General features: G+C 36.8%; 1 protein-coding gene across 1 annotated transcript in view; it reads left to right on the top strand.

Moving 5' to 3' along the window:
* sno (strawberry notch) overlaps positions 1-22,902 on the top strand; it is a 70,303-nt gene that overhangs the window by 45,168 nt on the left and 2,233 nt on the right. The window contains exons 19-26 of the mRNA XM_069844895.1: positions 757-928; positions 2,717-2,825; positions 2,908-3,023; positions 3,801-3,988; positions 5,744-5,869; positions 8,877-8,998; positions 9,088-9,281; positions 13,200-13,303. Of these exons, the coding sequence (XP_069700996.1) occupies positions 757-928; positions 2,717-2,825; positions 2,908-3,023; positions 3,801-3,988; positions 5,744-5,869; positions 8,877-8,998; positions 9,088-9,281; positions 13,200-13,285 (1,113 nt within the window). The 3' untranslated portion in view covers positions 13,286-13,303. The remainder of the gene's footprint in view (positions 1-756; positions 929-2,716; positions 2,826-2,907; positions 3,024-3,800; positions 3,989-5,743; positions 5,870-8,876; positions 8,999-9,087; positions 9,282-13,199; positions 13,304-22,902) is intronic.

The raw sequence follows: 22,902 nt of genomic DNA, 5'->3' as shown, positions 1-22,902 counted from the left end.
AACATTCTTGTTTTTCAAAATTTCACTAACCTGAGTTTTTCCCACATTAAACTTTGTGGCCAGCTCACGAACACTTAATTTCTCCTTCTCACTATGCTTTACAATATCCACTTTCACTTTTGTTTGACATTTTTAATGTGACTGTACTTCCGAACACTCAGCTTGACAAATTAAGAAAGTACAGACTGCTCACGTACAGTATCACAACTAACAATTAAGTACAAGAACGTTCAGATGCACGATAATGATTGTTGCAAAGAATTCCGTTTAATTTACAACCGCCCTTTTCTTTCACGCTGTCCGTTATTTGGAAATTTTAATTGTTGTTGGGAGATACATTTCAGTGTCCGCGTCCATTATTGAGAATGTCCGCTATTTGGAAGAATTTTATCACAAGAGCCAATGTTATTTTGCAGGGGAATTTTAAAATGTCCGCTATTGAGAGGAGTCCGCTATTAGGAAGTTTCACTGTATATGCAAACTAAATTTATCTGAGAAATGACTGTACTTTAGTCCAGAGAAGGCATGTAGGTGGGTCATACATAGCGCACTTTTGCATATATTTGTAAAATGCTGTTAGTACAAGCCACAGTATTTAAAGTCCAGTGCAGATTTTATATAGCATTTTTTTTCTGCTGTTTTCCAAAAATAAGTTATGCAAGAGAGTTACATGAATGTGGTTTGAATGACGTAGTTGCTTGACGAACATAGTGTGAAGTATGTGATATCCTATACAGTATATGTGATGACTCACAGGGTGCGCTGACGCATGGAGACAGACGTGCCACAGAAACTAGGGACCTGTCGAGGTTTAACATCGACAATAAATATGGACGAGCTGCTCTTGAGGCCACCATGAAGACCATCATGGGTTACGAAGCTCCTCTTGTTCCTCCCCCACAGGACTACAAGGGCGACTTCTTCAAAGGTTAGTGAAAGTCTCTTGTTTCTTCTTCTTCTTCCGTCCCGTTTTGCCGTTAGGCGTTGGGTTCGCCTCGAGTCTCTTGTTTCAAAGTGTTAATAATGGATAATATGTAGCACTTGAAGTCACTTGCATATTCATTGTCTTAATAGTCCTTGTCCACACCTGTGGAGTAACAGTCATCGCTTCAGGCTGCGAAACCAGGTGGCCCGGGTTCGAATCTCGGTCAGGGCAAGTTACCTGGTGGAGGTTTTATCCGGGGTTTTTCCTCAACCCAATACAAGCAAATGCTGGGTAACTTTCGGTACTGGACCCCGAACTCATTTCACCGGCATTATCACCTTCATTTCATTCAGACGCTAAATAACCTAGATGTTGATACAGCGTCGTAAAATAACCCAATAAATTAAAAATAAAAATAGTCCTACATTTCTGTTGTTTTTGCAGTTGTTTAGCGTACATTCTCTTACTGCTTTTGTTATTCTCAGTTTAAGTTCTATTTTCATTCATTCACATGTTATTAATAATACCATTGACTCTTTAATGAAAATTTGGTTCTTTGTTGTGGCTGTTCTGTCGTGCGGAGGGGGGGGGGGGAGTTGTGCGTCCGTGTTTTTATATTTCAACATGCCCCATTACATAGGTTGTAATATTACATGTTGTGACATTTCTAGATTACATTTTTAAAATTGCAAATTTACCAATTGCGTAATCAATAAATATCTGTGTGATCAGATATACGAGGAGAATAAAATAGTATATGTATGTGTGTGTGTCTCTCCCCTCCCCCTCGCCTCCCCTCCCCACTAGCACTCCCACTCCGTCCATTCCCTCTCCTTCCCCTCACTTCTTGCCTCTCCACCTCTCCCTCCAATTCCCCCTCTCCATCCATCCCTCCCTCTCCCCCCCCTCTCTCGTGTTTTTTATTCTCGGACAGTCTCAAGCTCGTCTCAAAAACTTGAATGTGCAGCATACAAATTCTGTGGAATTTTCTCCATACAGCCTTAAGAATGCTGTCAAACGTGTGTGTGCATATGAAATGTAAAAAATTAATACTTTCCATCCGGGTCTTTATGTCGCAGGTTCGTCGAAATGGAGAAAATAACATGACAGTTACTTATTTAATGGGGCTGTTTTGTTTAAATTATTGTAAACACTTGTATAATATTACGTATAGTTTGACAACTTCAAGTGAAACCCCGTAAAACACGCCAACTTCTGGAATCTCTCTCTTTCTTTCTTCTCTGTCCCTCTCTCCTCGTCATTCAGTCACCAATCACCACGTAAATATCTGAGAGGGTGTGTGTGGGCATCGCAACCAATAGAAGAACCACTCTCCAGTATTACCACAATAACGGATTCTTCATTTTTGCTCGACTGTCGGCTAGGAAGGTTCCATTATGCTAGCATTGAAGGCAACTAATCAACCTGTTAATGCTTTTGTTAGCAGGTTTGACAAACTGTGAGTGGACCTGCAAGTACATAGTGCATAGTGCTCTCTCCCTTCCCCCCCGTGCTTTCTCACTTGCTCCTCCCCAAGACAGCCAGCGCTCATGTAGTAACTCGGTCAGGGTTTCAGTTCGATTTGTCAATCTATAGACGTCAATTCCGAAAAGCAAATGTTCTCAGGAAATAGCTATGACTGTCGAGGCACAAGCCTTTACAGAGGAAGCAGCAGAAACAGGTGGAGGAAATCAATATGCGACATAACCACTCGAACAGACAGAGTGTCTGATAAGTCAGAAGTAACACTAATCTAAAGAATATGGATTGAATGATTCCTGTGTGTTGCAGATGTGGCAGACGCACTTGTGGGCGTAGGGTTGATTTGCAACAGTGAGAACATGCCAGGTGTGCTGATGCTGGACAAGGATTACAACAATATGAGCAAGTTCCTCAACAGGTGAGTACCAGTCCTGCAGAAGAGAGAGTTCCCATCTGTTCGTAGCTCTCGGTGATGCTGACTGATGGTTTCTTTATTGCAGGATCCTCGGGATGCCGGTGGATCTGCAGAACAGACTTTTCAAGTATTTCACAGACACACTAAACGCCATCATCACACAGGCCAAGAAGTCTGGCCGCTTTGACATGGGCATCCTCGGTGAGTAGAGTGCACACTTATTCCGTCTCCTTTTTTAGAACTTTTCATCTATCAATTTTGCAGTCCAGTTTTTCTCACAATACTTGTTCCCCAGATTTGTTTTCTATTACTCGTTTCAATGGAACATTGTGTGTTCATTAAAAATTATTTAGCTTTTAGCCAAAAAAAAGAATCTGTAACAATCTGAAATGTGGATGAAATAGCATAATTTCATACAACTTTTTCAGCTACATTAAAAGGAAGTGAATTGAAATTCGATCTCCAACAGATACTGTTTGATTTGTGATAGACATAGAGTTTATACAGCGGTCGAAACGTCAGCCACCAACACCAAGACAACGCGGTATAAGCCCCGAAGTTTAAGCACAGACCATGTACACCAGCCACGGAAGCCTACACGAACATATATGCATTCAAGTTTACATACAAGTATATTTTAATATAATAACCTTTGTGTACATGTAAAGTTTTTCAAATAAGACACCTAAATTACTCACAGATGGCACGTTATTTCTTTGTAGCTGAAAAAATGATCTCTATAAATACAATTTAAAATATGTTCATAGTTTATTGCCATTCAGAGATGAAGAATCTTCTGTTGTTTCATCTCTCTTAGAAATTCGAATGGCCTGTATGTTGAATAATAAAACAGAATTATTGAAGGCAAAATATGTCTTATTTTTCTCTGAAAGGAACTACATAAAAGTTGTTAAAAGTAAATTTTTTAATTGGATCATTTCAAACACAAATCTTGACTTTACTCGTTGTTTTCATCAGATCTGGGTACTGCTGGCGAAAATGTGAAGCGAGTGAAGCTCTACACGTTCCTGCGTAAACATGCGACGGGTGTGGCCATCACAGAGCTGCACATTGTCCACGTGGAGAGAGGCATGAGCTGGCAGGAGGCCATGGATCGGTGGAGTGAGCTGACAGGCTCCAGGGAGGGGTTCTACCTTTCTCACCAGGTGAGCGAGTGAAAACATAAATATGTACTAAGAAGTTACAAATACCAATTTGAAAGTACTTTTATACAATTTACAGGGTGATTCACGAGGAATTACTGTCACATAGGTCCTATTCTCAATATTTTTAGTTACACTAATTTGAAGTTTTTTATAAAATACTTTTTTTCTTTAGTGCTAAAAGTAAAAGTAATATTGCAAATAGAGAAATGAACTATTCAGGAATATCATGTCTTTAATTGGCTAGTATTCTCAATTTAAAAATATGTTGTTAATTTCTTAGTTGCTTTGTGCAGAACTTTTTTTCAAGTTTTAACTAAAAATTACATTATTCTGGCGCACTTATCACAACAAATTGTTACAAATCACACCACTTCTAGCAACTTGTTTCTTTACAGTTCAGTTTTGCATCCTAATGTACAGTCTTAAAGAGTTTACAAGAGTGGCGTGATTTGTAATAATTGAATAACCCCCCCCCCCCCCCCCCACTGGAATAAGGGTTAAGGCTGGTTCACAATAAACCGGAAACGAGAATCGGAACGAAAACTGTAAAATTGTTAAAATGTGTACATTTAAATGTGAGCATTCACAATTAACGACAAGCTTGCCTGAGCCCAGGATCGGGAACGGAGAGTTGGCCAATTTTCAACTTTGGCGTTCACGTTTCCGATCACAGCCCACTAGATTCATTCTATTGTCATCTAAAAGCTATATTTTGTAGCTAGAAGACCGTGACATAACCTATGCATTATTTTGTTCTGTGCTGTGCATCATGGAGCAAGTTTCATTTGATGAGATTCTAATATTGAAATCACATTTACGATAAGCAGCGCACCTTGTATAAAGATGAGAAAATGAAGGAGAATACGTGGCTTTCAATAGCTGCATCTTTGAACACTGATCGGAAGCGAATCATATTTTATTACTGTATTGGTTGTATTACACACTACATATTCATGCTTCAATTCAATAACTACTGTTGTGTTCATTTTTGTTCTATTACAAATGTTTCTTCTCTAATTATTTTACGTTATGGTAGACTTAAAATAGGTTGTGATAATAAAGATGCATGGGCATATTTATAGTACCGTACCTAATGAAATGTTTCAGTTGAAATTTCGAAGTTGGTTAACCTGTATTTATGTTGGCTGCCTTGTACTCATGAGAGAACGCCATTGGTCAATTATACACAAATAACATCAGAATGCGTAATATTGACTTTACATATCGTTATTGACATGCATATCAATATGCATAGTCATCTACGTTCTCGGGTTATTGTGAATCAAAAATTTTCATATTCACGTCCTCAGCTTCTCGTTTTCAGTCTGGTTCTCGTTCCCAGTTTATTGTGAACCAGCCTTTACTTAGACTTTTATTCCGGGGGAGGGGGTATTCAATGGTTGTGATAAATGCGTAAGAATAATGTAATTTATAGTTAAAAATAGGGGGGAAAAAATCTGTACGAGACAACTATGGAATTCACAACAAATTTTTACCTTCCAAATACTAACCCATTAAAGAAATGATACTTTTGAATACTTCATTCTCCATTTGTAATATCTTTTTACCCATAAAACCAAAAAAGAAGGGCAGTATTTTTACAAAAAGTTAAGAATAGGACCCATGTTTGTACGACAATTTTTACTCAAAATGTTATTGGAAATATGTTCCGTAACTGGCAGTAACTCCTTGTGAATCACTCTATATAAGCATGCTTAAACACGAACACTGATGCAATGTTTGAAATGTTGTTAGATCCGTAATGGAAAGCAAACAGCAATTTTAGCAGTGGCTGTTGAAGGTGCAAAGGGCAAGAAAGAGACTGAGAAGAGCAAGAAAGACCAGTTCTACACTATTTATAGGCCAAACACAGGACTTCAGGTAAGAATTCAGAGGAACAAACATAGATATTTATTCTTAGAAACATTTCGTATTTATCCTTAGAAAAAAGCAGCAGATGCTAAAGGAAAAAAAAAAACCTTTTATACCTTTTAGAATTACTCAGTAGGCATAAAGAAAATATTATTGTGACGTACCGAAGTACATATGATATTTCCGTGCAGGAATTCTAAGTTATCATATGACAAAGAATGGCTGGAGCAGAGAAAAATTCTCTCCGGCACCAGGACTCGAACCCATGTTTTCAGCTCTACATGCTGATGCTTTATCCACTAAGCCACATCGGATTTCAATTCCGATGCCGGATTGAATCCTCTCAGTTTAACTTCCACCTCTTAGTTTCCCTTTAGTGGCCAACCCTCATGCACTGTGTCACATGTGTGACAGTGGCACAATGTCGGACACACTTTGTGCAGAGGTGCACTCATTATGAGTGACTAAGTGGCCGTGATCCGACGGAATGAGCGCTGTCTTAAATCACTAAGTGATTATTTACGCATATATTATAGTGATGTACCGAAGTACATATGGTATTTCTCTGCAGGAATTGTGTGTTATCATATGATGGATGGGCGGAACAGATAAAGAAAATAGTAAAACATTAATTTGAAGCAGCAAAACGCACTCAAAAGTTAAGCAGGTTCTAATAAAAATCTTTTTCTGGTGCCAAATACTCACATATGTCCATCACGTGATATTTTCTTCTTAGACAGGTATGATTACTGTGGACAGTTGAGGCAAATTGTAGAATGAAGGTTCTTTGCCCTACATACCTAGGCACAGGCACGGATCAGGAGTGACTTGAATAAAAATGGGAAAATATAAATAAACGTGTTGGACTGAGGAGAAAAAAGAACGAGACTGTTAAGCGGGGCAAAGCAGCAGTGTTTTTGTTGACACATGTCCCGTTGTTCCACTAGAAAAACAACATGAATCTTTCAACTAAACCGAGCCTTCTGCTAAAAATTCTAATTTTGCTTAAGTTAAGTTCGCACTTGTCCCGTTGTTCAGCCGCACGCTTCATTTATATTTTGCCATCCCAATGTCTCATTTTTGTCTCAAGGAAATACAGTGGCGGTTCGTGCCTTTCTTGGATGGGTGTTAACAAACAAATGAGTAATGAACACACTGATATATTCTCGTATAGCTGAGTCACACGTCAGAGATAAACCAGTTCTAATATGCATGTACCAAATCTACGCATATAAACCAAAATTAAAACCGTTAAACAAGAGTAGAGTAAAATTAATTCATAGGACTCACCTTCACTGCTGTTGTAGATGGTGTTGAAGATCTGGATTTATTTGTAGAGAAACTCCATGCGCTAGTTTTGAGAGATGCAAACTTATCAGTAACTTTATTATTGAAGTCTCTAATGTTGTTAACAAGTTTTTTTCCACTGCCAACATAGCCAATGTACTTAATCGGTCTTCTGTCATGGTGCGAGGAATGTTTTAATCCTCTTTTAATTTAACACAATTTCACACACGTCCGTCTCCAAACTTCAAGTGTTACTGTTTTAACTTCCAATACGCACCATTGCAGCTTGTATTTTCCTTACTTTGCTGAACAAAAGACAACAGAATCAGCCCCCATGCATAACGGTATTTTGAAAAGAAAGAGTAAAAAGAGAAAAGAGGAAAGAGGGAGAAAGAAACAGGATGCCAGACCCAAGAGAGATGGAGCATCTCTGTTTCTCTGTCACTAGCACGTTCAGACCTGTGCGAGCAGAGCTATTGTAACCATTGTAACAAACCAGAAAATATTCTCGCCTCAGGCTATTTCACCCTGCTAGAGAAAAATTGTGCGAGCTGCTGTCAACCTGTCCAATTGAGATTTAAAGACACACGACACACGAACGAGACATTCTCTCGAGATTAAAAATGTTGTTGTTGTTTTCTAATGCCAGGCATTTGACAATAAAGTCATTTGACCTCTTGCATTCCAATATTTTTCAAAGATATTATCATGGTCAGCCACTGAAGCACAGATTTTGAGGTGTTCCGAATCCATTTCTTGGTTTGAGTTGCACAATGGGCAGTTAGGGGACTGATATATTCCAATTCTATGCAGGTGTTTGGCCAAACAATCATGGCCTGTTGCCAATCTAAATGCAGCTACAGACGATTTTCGTGATAAATCGGGAATTAACTGTGGATTATGATGCAGAGAGTTCCATTTTTTCCCTTGGGATTATGTTATCAAATTTTGTTTGTTGAAGTCTAAGTATGTAGATTTAATAAATCTTTTCACAGAGTAATACGTAGATTTAGTAACAGGTCTGTAAGTAGCAGTGCTGCCCTTCTTTGCTAAAGCATCCGCATTCTCGTTTCCCAGGATTCCACAATGGGATGGTATCCATTGGAATACAATTCTTTTATTGAGTGATATTAATTGAGAGAGCATTTTAGTTATTTCTGCTGTTTGAGATGAAGGTGTGTGTTTAGAGACTATTGATAGAATAGCTGCTTTGGAGTCTGACAATATAACTGCATTTTTAAATTTATTGATGTGGCATAGAAGATTCCTGAGACTTTCACTTATTGCAATGATTTCTCCATCAAAACTTGTTGTTCCATACCCAAGAGATCTATAAAGTGAGAAGAGACAGCATGTAACATCTGCACCGGAGATTAAAAATGTAGGAACGTCATTGCACATTGGAAAGTAATAGATGTTATAATATTAATACAGTAATATGTATGATTATTGTTGATTTTTAAGATGTTCACGTGCTCCTGTGCTCATATAGAGGAACTGCCACTGGAAATATAGTTAGCCTAAACCCAAGTCCAGTCCCCACAACGTGACAATCATCTTATAACAACAGTGACTCTTATTCGGCATTTTCTTATTTAACATCTCCTTCTCGATGTACAGATGTCCTCCACTGTCTTCAATTAACCAAATTTAACTGATAGCCAAATTTTTTATACCACAACTTGCTAAAGACTACAACAGTATTAAAATCTATTTTCGACTATTACAGTTGAGACAAGAAACACTAGCAGAGCTGGAGAAGAAGTACAAGAAGGTGTCGACTGATGAGGCAGAGACCCACTGGACCCAACAGTACGACTCTTCTGTCACCACATGTTCTCATGCTTATTGGTTAGTATACAGTCACACCTGAGATACTACAGTGTGTGTGTGTGTGTGTGAGATCGGCAGTTTAACTGATGCAAGTATAATGTTGACAGGCGTGGCAACTGCAAGAACGTGACTCTCGGATTGGACTGTGAAGTGGGACTACGCCGTCGGACGTACAATGTTCTGGCCGGATCGGTATTAAGCGTGTGGGCACGTGTGGAAAATGTATTAGCCGCAAAGACAGGGCACAACTCGAAGATGCAGGTGGTTCGTCTTCGCACTGGCGAGGGAGTGAAGATTGTTGGTGAGTAATTTTACTAGAACTGCAAAAATCTGCACGTAACTCAGAAAGAGAACTATCGTAGTGAGGAAAATATGAAGCACTTATATATCCCTTACACAAAATATTCACTATGATGTTCTTAAGTTTGTATGTAACTTTTGCTCTCACATTTATATTGTTTGTACAAGTACTAGGAAATCACAGCATTTTGCTATTATACAATAAAACTTAATTTATATGTTTCTTTTTTCTGAGTCTCAGCAAAATTCCTGTACTTTCCATGTTAATTTATTTCAGTTATATGTTTTTCACACTTGTAGGATCATAGTTTAAACCCTGAAAGGTAAAAACTTCATGTAAACATTCTAATTAAATTTTGCTCGAAACTAGGTTTGCCATGAAAATGTAACAACGCGAAAATATGGCGAAATTTATGCCATCGAATATAACACGCACACGTCTTCTAAACCCAAGAAAAGAAACTAGTTAATATAATATATTATATAGTCCAGATCAGCTTACTTCATACCCTAAGGGTGAAACCTAACCATTTTTCCCCCATTATTACATGTGCTAGTGGATTGTGGTGATTTTCTAGTTTGCAGGTTGAATTTTCTTTTGCCAACTTCGTTTCGAATTTCGATACTGACAAATACTACAAATGATAGTGATTTTGTAACTGTTATGTTGGCAGCTGAGACAAAAGTTGTCGGTACTGGAGTTCCATGAAATTAAAATTGTACTAGATTTTTGAGCTGGTCACTGGAAGCTAGTGAAATTTGAACATGCTAATAATTAATTACTATCAGTATTAATATTAATACATAATAGTTATTTTTTGTGTTGCATTGTGGTTATAATTCAAGACTATAGTTAGGTAAGTTTTCGGAGTTAGTACTAATAATTTCATGTGTTCAAACAAAATACATTTTTAGGTTAGGTCTCGTGAGTCAATTGTTTAGTCAAAACAACGAATTTCGTATTGCCAGACAAAATACTTGACATGTTGGTCCCTTTTCCGTATAGTTTGCCTATGAAAATATGTTACAAATTATTGAATTATTTAGAATAACCTTCCAACATAATGTACAGTAAGTAAATAAGTCATTTAGTATGTATGATTGTGTGATATCTGGTAACAGTTGGCAACACTGACAAGATGGCAATATTTGCTGTTTAGGAACTGTTCTTATGTGACCCTCACTATACCTGTGCTAAAAACCACTCAAGATTAAAGTTGTACATCTTTCATAAGTCCGTGAAACATTTTAGAATTTCACCACAAATAAACTAAGCAACAGATATTACATATTATTACACAGAAATGTAGGTAAACTCTGAAATTTTTTTTTTTTTTTTTTTTTTTATATCTCACAAATGCTCAATATGTCCACCCTTGCTGATATGGCAGACATCTAACCAATAATCCATTTCATCCCACATACGTGAAGAGTAGTGGGGAGTAGGAGTACAAAAGCAATGTCCTTCACAAATCCTCACAAGAAAAAATCGCAAGGTGTTAAATCCGGTGACTTGGGTGGCCACCGCATTAAGGCAATAACTTCTTGTCCACAGCATCCTATTCAACATTGTGATGAATTTGTGTTGAGATAGTCTTGCATTTCATTGTGGAAATGAGCTGGACAGCTCTCTTGTTGAAAAATGTAACTATGTGATACAGGCTTTTTCCTAACAAAACTTGGAGAGTTTCTCGTTCTATCAGTGTAAAAATTACAATTATCAGTTGTTTAGTTTACTTCTAGTGAATTTCTAAATTGTTTCACGAACTTATGAAGGACTGTGTATTATCAAGATAGGTTATAAAGGCAATCTCTTATAGCTATACATCACATTCATCCTCATTTGCAGTATTAGGACTGCAACTTCCGGTCAATAGGTCTGGGTTGGTATCAGAACTTTGATTGATGATAACTAACATCATGCTCTCCTTCATCAGTTCATTATTGGTAAATTCTTTTGGTTTAATCAAAGACACGCAATTGTTGAGAGCTGCATTCATAAAATTTCACAATAAAAGAAAACATGTTACTGAGTCATTCTAGTAGTTAAAAATATTATTCTTATTAATGATTGTTGCCGAAAATGGACAAGAAATTACGAATGAAAAGTGCGCAAAAGACGAAAAAACACGAACTCGCATTGGCCCTTTCTGCTGGTTGTTTCCCACCATATCTCGTAATATGTTGTTGTTGTTTTCTAATGCCAGGCGTTTGACAATAAAGTCATTTGACCTCTTGCATTCCAATATTTTTCAAAGATATTATCATGGCCAGCCACTGAAGCACAGATTTTGAGGTGTTCCGAATCCATTTCTTGGATTGAGTTGCACAATGGGCAGTTAGGGGACTGACATATTCCAATTCTATGCAGGTGTTTGGCCAAACAATCATGGCCTGTTGCCAATCTAAATGCAGCTACAGACGATTTTCGTGGTAAATCGAGAATTAACTGTGGATTATGATGCAGAGAGTTCCATTTTTTCCCTTGAGATTGTGTTATCAAATTTTGTTTGTTGAAGTCTAAGTATGTAGATTTAATAAATCATATATCGTAATATAAATAGAGTGTTAAATTTGATTTGTTCGAGTCTGAGTGGGAATTTAATATAAACCCCAGTTTTCAAGATGACATTCCGTCAAAAAAAGATGATGAATATTATAATCACGTAAATACGGTTCAATATGTGTTCTTTGTTAAAATGTGACTGGCTTTGAAATTCCTGGAAATTCCGAGCTGCCCATTCTTGTCTTCACATGTACTAGCTTCAGTAAATTTGTTATGCGGCAATGAGAGAATCAGTTCGGAGAGGGGAGAGAAGTATGTGCAAAAGGGAATGGGACCTTTTAAACAATGAGAATCCAGGTCCAAAGATGTGACCGCACTGAATACAACTATCCTAACATCCTTCCAAACTGAAAATATTTTGACAGTACACCCAGTCTGATATGACGTGAAGATTGCTGATTGGTTTTTGAATTCCAATGAGTGGAAGAAAGAGGAACTGTATTTGTAACTGCTTTTTTTTAATCGCATGCTATCAATTAATGCTATTTCATACATCAAATATTCATTATATGAGGTCTCGCCATCCTCATTGAATATTACACGACTACTATGAAGTAGTCAATGTGTATTATCACCATTAAATCGAGAAAAATTCGTTCCGGCACTGGGAATCGAACCTGGGACCTCTCAGCTCTGCGCGCTGAGGGCTCTTTCCAACTGAGCTATTCCGGGACACGATCCACGGTGCCGGTCGAACTCCTCTCATTGACTACTTCATAGTAGTCGTGTTAATATTCAATGAGGATGGGGAGACCTCATATATAATGAATATTTGATGTATTAAAATGTTTACAGCCATAAAAGTCATTTAAATATGCGCTCCTGCATATTGACTTACATAGGTTTAAATGCAGGTAGTAGGCCGTAAAACAGTACAATGAGAGGAGTTCGACCGGCACCGTGGATCGTGTCCCGGCATAGCTCAGTTGGAAAGAGTCCTCAGCGCGCAGAGCTGAGAGGTCCCGGATTCGATTCCCGATGCCGGAACGAATTTTTCTCGATTTAATGGTGATAATGCTATTTCAGATGTAATTAGATGTTGCATTTCAATTATACGTTTTTTTTTTTCTTGTGATCCCCATAAAAACGTATAAATGAAGTTTTATTGTACAGACCCAGAAACACCAAAATTTGAGCCACCTCAACGCACTGAGCATGTGCAGTATGTTATAACTGGAACTTGGAAAATTCAGGTGGCCCGAATTTTGTTTCTGAGTCTGTATTATATTAGAAGGCTACCATGCTAAAGCCTTCTTTTCGTCTTGTACCCTCTCTTCTCCATACTTGTTTCTCTTCGCAATTGGTTTTGTTTGCATTTACACTCATGCAACTGCATCATTTGTTTTTTCACAGGAACGTTGATACCCAAAAGCTGTGTGGAAGCCCTCCGAGAAGCACTCTCTGCTGATGCAGAAAAGTCGGAGGAGCAGACATTTTGAAGAAACTGAGACCTATAGGTAATACAAAATACTCAACATGAGGTAACAGCATTACGACTTCTTGGATTTATCTCCATACTTATGCCGTGTCTTCATGTAAGACAATACGCAGACTGTGCAAGTAGTGATGTTTGGAAAAGGGGATTGTGTTTGAATGTCCGTTGGTGTTTCTGAGTTGATTTCGTTTTCATTGCAATAAAAAGGTTTAGCATTACTAGTCAATGCTGGAGAATTTACCGAGAATTGTCGAGTAGGTAAGTCACAGAATGTGGAGGAAATGACACGGAAAGGTAATAAGTTTCGACAGTGAAGTCACATTTAATTCATTCTGTTATCAGTCGGAGGCATATGAAAGATTCTATTTACCTTGAAACCAGGCAGTTTCGTCAGTACAAACTTCATGTAACTAACTTGTCCATTTCGTCATTCTTTGAGATATATAGCTTGAAAGTGGGGAGATATTCAGATTCATAAAGTACTATTTGATTACTGTTGCTTATCATTAGACAGGGATGCGGGATGACTTATCATTGATTGTTGGTGCACATTTACTATATGTTACATTTTTTTTTCATTCAGACCATTGGCTCAACAGGTTTTAAACGTAAACAAACGACGTCAACATGCTACTGTATCTTCGTACGGTCAGAAGGAAGAGAAAAATGAAGTACTGTAGCACATACCTCGTCATCATTAATGGAATTACTAGCATTGCAGTAAACGACGATATATTCTCGTACGTTGTCGAAGCTGAATCGTCTTTGCCTATCGCTTAAACAGTTTTTGTATCGAGAGAATTTCTGAAGAAAACCTCTAAAATGGGGATCACTCAATTTCTTTAGAGGAATATTTGTACTGAGCATCATGTTGATCATGTCTTTGAAAATGTTTCATTTAGACCTGCACAACTAGATGATGATGATGATACCTCAGATTTAATTTCAACACATTTCCTGTGCGATGTACTGTTGCAATGTTTCTCTATAGCCTGAGTTGTTCTGGCTTTTATTTCAATTTTACATACATTACACACGATATTGTCTTCGTTAATACATAAAATGTCACTCTCATACTTCTTAATTGCATTTCGTATCTCTGAGCGAATTGAACGTTTTGCCTTTGACACAACACTATTCAACGCATACTAAATACTTGAGCAGGATAACCCAACTGCACACATTGCGTTGTTACTATGAACGGACCGGGGTTCCTTCATTACATACGCTGCTGTACTCGCCAGGTACACAAAAGTCGGACGGCACGGCACGTGCCATATACTCTGATACGAAACAACTTCACTTTTCCTTAAGTCATCCCGCATACACTGTCTGCTTATCACTCCACTCCTTTAGCATGCTGTGAAACTGTAAGAGACTCAAATTTTGTAATATATAAAGTTTCGTCAACCTGAAATCTGAAAACCAGAAGTATCTCACTGTAATGGCATTTAGCTTGCATTTTATTTTTATTTTACAAATCATACACCCTCTGCCTTATCGGAATGCATTTTTCCAGTATCAGAACAGGAGTTCAATGCTCAAGTAGTAACAGAATTCTGCAGCGACTGCATATTCATCGGTTCTTTGAAATGTGTAAATGAATGTGGAATAGGAGTAACTATTTTATGTTTCAACAAGGTTATTTTTTCTAAGAATATTTTCAGAACGCACCCTTCATACAACCTTTTTTTTGGCATATTCACAAATGAAAGTTACGAGAGAAAAATAAACTATTCTCTTTGGCATGCTCCCAGTTCCACGAAGATGAATCCTGGCAAACACATTGAAAGTAAATTAATCAGATTCTGTGTCACAGTTGCACATAAAAATGTGTCAATAAAATTCAAGTTCGAGTAATATTAATGAGGGGTTCAAAGTAACAATGATGTAAGTCAGATTTTTCGACATTTTAACTTATGAATGTCATAAAAATGTGTGAACATTTCTCTTGTACTTAAAGTATCAGGCAACATTATCCTTGCACAAGTATCCCCTTACATTATATTTCAACAGATTTTTTTTATTGTATAGAACAGCGGTCATTAGAACACTGCACTCTCGGGTTAGCATCTCTTACCTGCAGGTCTCTTACAGCACCAGTATGCATTCGTGGCTGCTGGCGGGTACGCTTCCTCCTGCACAAGGGTGCATGTCGCCATGCACTGCTTATCCCTAACCCATTTCAGCGAGTGCTGATGGCCACTGGTATAGTCCGGGTCAGCTTACTTCATACCCTAAGGGTAAAACCTAACCATTTTTCCCCATTACTACATATGCTAGTGGATTGTGGTGATTTTCTAGTTTGCAGGTTAAATTTTCTTCTGCCAACTTCGTTTCGAATTTCGACACTGACGAATATTACAAATGGTAGTGATTTTGTAACTGGTATGTTGGCAGCTGAGTCAAATGTCGACAATATTTGTCAGTACTGGAGTTCTATGAAATTAAAATTGTACTAGATTTCTGTTACTGGAAACTAGTGGAATTTGAACATACTAATAATTAATTAATATCAGTATTAATATTAATACATAATAGTTATTTTATGTGTTGCGTTGTGGTTATAATTCAAGACTATAGTCAGGTAAGTTTTCGGAATTAGTACTAATAATATCATGTGGTCAAACAAAATACATTTTTAGGTTAGATCTCGTGAGTCAACTGTTTAGTCAAACCAATGAATTTCGTATTGCCAGACAAAATACTTGACATATTGATCCCTTTCTCGTATAGTTTGCCTATGAAAATGTTACAAATTATTGAATTATTTAGAATAATCTTCCAACATAAAGTACAGTAAGTAAATAAGTCATTTAGTACGTAGGATTGTGTGATACCTGGTAACAGTTGGCAACACTGACAAGACGACAATATTTGCTGTTTAGGAACTGTTCCTGTGTGACCCTCACTATATAGAATGTAAAAGTTAAAATATCTCATGTCTTGCATTCCTGACTTACGCGACTGTTGCTTTTAACGCCTCATTTAACGATTATAAGAGTTCATTACTTAAATATCAAAATGTGCATGTACTTGTAAATTGTGTTTTTTATGTCACTTTAAATTAAAAACTGTGGCACAGAAGTTGTTTTGACCTGATTACAACAATGCATTTGGCTTTTCTGGCAGTCTTGTCTTCTATTTTATGGTTTTCTCTGAACCAAATTACCATCTGATATTTCAGTATACATGCTGAATAGGAAACAATTTCCGCAAAAATGAATGAGGGAAAAAATATACCACATAAACTACTTAGCCACTATTTGCAACCTAACTGAAACTCTTGAAATTAAATTATTCATTGATAATGCTTCTTATGACAGTTAAGACACCAGCCATGATGTTATAGAATGCCATTATATGGAAAAGTAGTTTCAAAGGAAAGGTGCTAGAACATTGTTTTGGTACTTTCCAGATGAAAATGGCCCTATATTTAATCCACCTATAATACAGTGCGTATGGTAAGCCTGCCAATTCATATATTCCCAGCTGTAGAACAAATTGTTTGTAAAGTACAGTAAAATATCGTTATAACGAACACCAGTATAACGAAATTATTTTCTGTCCCCCGTCATTTTCCATATAGTTTAATGTTAACAATTCAACGAATTTCGTTTTTACAAAAAAAAAAAAAAAATCAGTATAATGAAAAATTTACAATTTTAACAAAAAATATTTTAAATATAGAAAACAATTTATTAATATGTAGAGATATATTTTATGTTATTATAATACTAATATTGCAATTCCTGTGGCTAATACCTGTGAACTTTTTTTCATACAGTTGTACCCTTGTTCTCCACATTTAGTTTCCTTCTACCAATTACAGCTCACTAATCTCGCAACATGGCGCCCCCAATCACATCTGCCAAATCTCGCAGCATGATGCCTGCAATCACAGCTCACTAATCTCACAACATGGCCCCTCCAATCACAACTGCCAAATCTCGCAACATGGCGCCTCCAATCACAGCTGCTTAATCTAACAACATGGCGTCTCCAATCACACAGCTCGTAACTCTCACGATATGGCGTCTCCAATCACAGCTCGTAACTCTTCACAACATGGCGTCTCCAACCATAGCTCGTAACTTCACAACATGGCGTCTCCAATCACAGCTCGTAACTCTCACAACATGGCGCCTCTATTCATAGCTGCTTAATCGAACAAGATGGCGTCTCCAATCATAGCTCGTAACTCTCACAACATGGCGTCTCCAATCAGCTCGTAACTCTCACAACATGGCGCCTCTATTCATAGCTGCTTAATCGAACAAGATGGCGTCTCCAATCATAGCTCGTAACTCTCACAACATGGCGTCTCCAATCACAGCTCGTAACTCTCACAACATGGCGCCTCCAATCATAGCTCGTAACTCTTACAACATGGCGTCTCCAATCACAGCTCGTAACTCTCACAACATGGCGCCTCCAATCACAGCTCATTAGTCCCACAACATGGCTTTTCAAGCAAAAAGGTGTTTCATAAAATTTGAATTTTGTACTTGTCTTTTCCTCTGCCTGTCTTGAAACTTTTTGTTTCCAAATTCAATACAAGTTCAGCGTTTTATTTTATTTAAGGTTATTTTCTAGATCCACATGCAAAATATGCGGAACTTATAGCGTAAATAGAGGTAAATCAACAAACATGCTTTTTTTCTTTACAAAATAATGTATTTCGATATAACGAAATTTCACTATATTAAAGTAATTTCAGAGGTCCCTAGGATTTCATTATGCTGGTATTTTATTGTAATATAGTTGTGGCTCTGAGTTGTAGAAGTATTTTGGTAGAAATGGTTTGTTAACTTTTGTGAGATTACTCAAATTTTCTCTTTATATGTAGCCATTAAAAAGAAAGAATTTCGAACAGTTTATAGTGGTACATGTCCATACAAGAAGCAAAATATCTCGCAGGGTATCTTTAACATCGCTCGAAGTTCTGCTAGTTGATACTGGAACTCCAGTGAAAATATTGTATAGACCAGAAATGTTAAGAAGGCTGGAAAGTAACATGCAGTTTAGACAATTATCAGATATGATATTGAGTTTAAATTAGAAAATTTCTGATTTATTAAACATTTTTCATCACATGTTTAATAGAAATTAACATACGCAAATAGTTAAAATGTAATTGTTGATATTTTTGTGTATTTCATTTTATGTACGTTATCTTTTAATGTAAAGAACATTATGCATATATTACTTTAAATTCGTTTTACTCTAATTCATCAGTGTTTTCTTCTTGTACGTAACAATTTTATACCAGTAATTTCAATGCAAATGCACAAAATATTGTGATTAAGAAAAGTTCAAATTACTGTATGTATCTTGTTCGTGAAATTTCTGTGAGGTATTTTGCTTGTTTGCAAATGTTACTAAAAGTACCTGAATGTAATGACAGTTACATTGCAATGAGTATTATGATATTGCTTAAAAGTAGCATATTTTGACACATGCACATTCATCTACACACTTCACTGTTCAAAATCAGGGAGATTATAACACGAAAGCGTAAAAAACCCATCTTCGAACTTTTATATGCGTAAGCAAATTGATGTATGTAATGGTGTACCAAGCACCTAGCACATTAAATTGCACTGTTGCAGTGCAAAATAAAGCATGTGAACCGAATTAAGAAACTAACTTACCAAATGATGCAATTAATCAATTTTACAGTATCAGTTGTTTTTTTTATTTTGTCGCCAGTTTTCTCTCCCTTTCTTCAGCCTGTCCATACCATTGTTCAGTCCAGTTGTACACAGGGTCCTCATTTGCAGAAAAGCATAGTGTATAATGTGTATATATTTTATTGCTCAATGATATTTGAAGCCTGTATAAATGTATCTTCTCGTAACTCCCAATAAATATATTATACAAAGGATGTGTAAAGTATTTTACCTGTATTAACTGTTCTCCATAATCTTGACAAGTTATGCAGTCTTGTGAAAATGCTTTAATATTTACAAGACCTTTAATAAAAAAAATCGGTCCATCGCTGTGGAGTAAAGGTTAGCAATACTGACTGTGAAACAAGCAGGCCTGGGTTCAAATCCTGGTTGGGACAAGTTACCTGGTTGAGGGTTTTTTCTAAGGTTTTCCCTCAACCCATTAAGAGCAATGCTGGGTAACTTTCGGTACTGGACCCTGGACTCATTTTGCTGGCATTGTCACCTTAATTTAACTCAGATGCTAGACAACTATCGCAGTTGATAAAGCATAATAAAATAAGCCAATAAAAAATAAATAAACTGTAATGGTACTAACAGAACATTTAATGAAGTAAGAAAATGTATAATATGTTATAAAATATTTTTGAAATTCATTATATTTTTCAATATTACTTTAAAATATTAATCTTGGTCAAGTGTTACAATACTTGTCAAATCTGAGGCACAATGAATATTTCAGATTTTTTAAGTCATTATCACAGTTTCTTTCAAGAGGGAAACAAAATATGAGAAGTTCAATTTTTCATATTTATAGCATGTAAAAGGATTGTCGGTTAATGAAATACCTTCAGGAAAAAAATTTACTGGCCATTACTCATATCAAAATTAAATCCTCCTGGTTTTCATTTTCAATATTGGAAGTAATTTCGTTTTATACACTAATATATCCAAAATTCAACATGGAAAGATTTGCAGATAAAGTTAACTATGTCTGGAGTAACGAAAACCAACCAACCACTTTCATTTAACATTACTGTATAATCCTGCAAGTATCCGGCATGTAAAATATTCAGTTTGTGGCTATTAAAATTCCAATACCAGCAATAAAAAAATTAATTTGCTGACTTTTTACAGGTATCTGTGATAAACACGAAAAACTTGATTGCTTGCTTGAAGACAGAATAGGTTTGTGAAGGAGGGAAAGAAATGTTGAAAGCCACAATGAGTAAATAGGCAGAAAATAAAACTGAATGACTTTGATGACGTCCCCCATGAGTGAAAAGGTTTCCCTTGTTAAGCGAAATGATAAGCATTGTTGCATTGCTACCAACGTCAATAGCATCATGTGAAAGGGGATTTAGTGTTATGAATCTACTGAAAAATAAATTGATATCTTCTTTATTACAGATAGTGAGAATCATCTAACAAACGAACATTCTCATGGAGGCAGGTGAAAAAAAGTTATTTTTTTCTTCCACCATGCTTATACAAATTTTGGCCACCTAGCACAATTATGAAGGCTGTAAAAAATTAATTTCCCTTGGGCCATTTACAGAAATAAAACACAATTTCATGGAATGATTTATTGGAACAGCTTTAGCAATTGTTCAGCTATTTTTCAACATATTCCCTACCGAAATTGTCATATTATGGGATCAACTTTTGTATTGTGTGTTGTAGAAGTCTGTCGCCTGGGATCGGAACCAGTGTGTGACAGCCATCTGCACCTCTCTGTCGATCCCACGGCATGAAAAATGTCTCAATTCCAGTGGGGAATATGTTGAAAAATAGCTCGACAGTTGTTGTATCTGTTCCAATAATTTTTTTCCAGTGATGTGTTTTCTTTCTGTAAACGGCCCCAGGGAAACTTATCTTTTACGGCCCTCGTAATTGCAATCGAATGGCCAAAATTTGTACAAGCACTTGTTCTGACATTAACATGTGGGGGAGGAACTTACCTGCCCCCATGAGAATGTTTGCTTATAAGACTTGAATATTTTGATTCAATATGATTAATAGAACACTGATTTTCAAACATAGGGATACAGACACATTAATAAAAGGAAGTAATACAGTAAAACCTCGATAAGACGCGCCCGCTTATTACACTATCTCGTGTAATACGCTTTTTTTGTCCGGTCCCTGCACATTTCATATATAACGCCTTTATAAAATACCCCGTTTGTTGCGCTCAAGTCCCGCATAATACGCTGTTTTTGTGGAATATTTTCGATGTAATTTTCAGCAATGTACTGTAACAGCAATGAATCATTTGGCCATTAACCTGAAAAGTATCGGTATTCGACCCTTTACCTGCGCGCTTAAAGCCTGCATACAGTTACAATAATCCACCCTCTTGGTAACCTCTCTCAAACAGCATTCCTCACTCGACCGTAATAAAATTCTGGAAATTTTTGCTGGGCAGTTTGTTGTCCTTAGTGTATTGAAGTGTCTGTGAATGTGATTACAATGCGTATTAAACGAAAAACGCTTTCTGTATTGGAAAAATTGCAAATCTTACGAAAGTACGATGAAAACAGTACTCTTACTCAGAAACAACTGTCTGATTCATTAGGAATCCCATCATCGACATTAAGAACGATAATAAAAAATCGCGACTCAATCAGTACAGCTGCGACGTCGGGAGGATATAAGCGCAAGAGAATGAAGTGTGGTAAACATGAGGCTTGGAGAACACGCACATGGCAAACAACTATAAAGGACTCTTTTCGAAAGAATTAAGTACAGTACGTACATACATACATACAGTATGGTAAACATCTTTAACGTACAGTACAGTAATTACATAATAGAGTAATACTGTATTACCTTCCATGAATCATGTATTTCAAAAAGAAGAATACTTATAGATACTGTACATAAGTCAAAATTAGTATACCAGCCTAATACGTGGTTTACGCGTGGTCCCTTGAACAGCGTCTTATCGGGGTTTTACTGTATTAGTAACCTGCTGAATACAGTGAGATTAAATCAAATTACATTTTAGAGGGAAGAAAGTGAAATTTGAAATTATTTTCTGCCTGGTTCCTAAAAATTTTGGTAGTTCCTAAATTTCTGGTAAATTGTCCAGTCCTGGTATAATATATGGCGTGTAAAATTAAATTTCTTACATGAGTCACGTCCCATAATACCCAGGATGATAAACGCAGATGACAGCAGAGTTGAATTTTGTTGTGGATGAGAAATGACCTGTAAATTTTGTCAGAAGCTTTGTTATTCAATGACTGGATTCCTTTACATGCTGTAAACTTGCAACACAGGACACTAGTTAGTCTGAGGATTCATTATCTTCAGCTAGGTTTCAATTAAATATAGTAACCACTCAGCTACTGTTAAAGAATACAATTCTGCTTCTGTTATGGCTCCTTTTCCATCTCCTGTTCAGATGTTTGACATAGACACTAGACTGGACGGCATTTCGGAAGGTGGTTAGCTTCTATATGCGCCATAGCATTTCTGGTATGTGACGTCACAAGCTTGTACAGTAGAACCAATCAGAATCAGTCTATAACAAGCACTTCCCGATTTCGTTTGTTGACGTGGGAGTGTTTCAATACATTGAATAAGTAAAACTAACATTTACTGTGTGTATGTAAGGTAAATAAATTGAAGAAAAGACTGTAAATAGACAAGTATTGCACAAGCAGGCGCGGAAAATAGTGTTTGAGGTGTATAATTATTTAAAAAACATTAACGAGCAGAACACTGCCAGCCTTCTTGATGCTGGCTGCAACGTTGCCAACATACAAGAAACGACTGCAGAACCATGTGGTGTGGGATTGAGAACCGTGCAAAGAATATTGTTAGTGAAGGAAAGAGGGTTTGTTTGGTGTCATGCTTACAGTAATCAAATCATTTGTATGGAAATTTCAAGTTATCTTAACCGATGGCTGTTGACTGGTTTAGATATCAATGCCAATAAATC

Source organism: Periplaneta americana, chromosome 14, assembly GCF_040183065.1.
Source record: "Periplaneta americana isolate PAMFEO1 chromosome 14, P.americana_PAMFEO1_priV1, whole genome shotgun sequence".
In the NCBI taxonomy this organism is placed as follows: Eukaryota; Metazoa; Arthropoda; class Insecta; order Blattodea; family Blattidae; genus Periplaneta; species Periplaneta americana.
The sequence above is the reverse complement of the archived record's forward strand: the minus strand, read 5'-3'. Positions and strand labels throughout refer to the sequence as shown.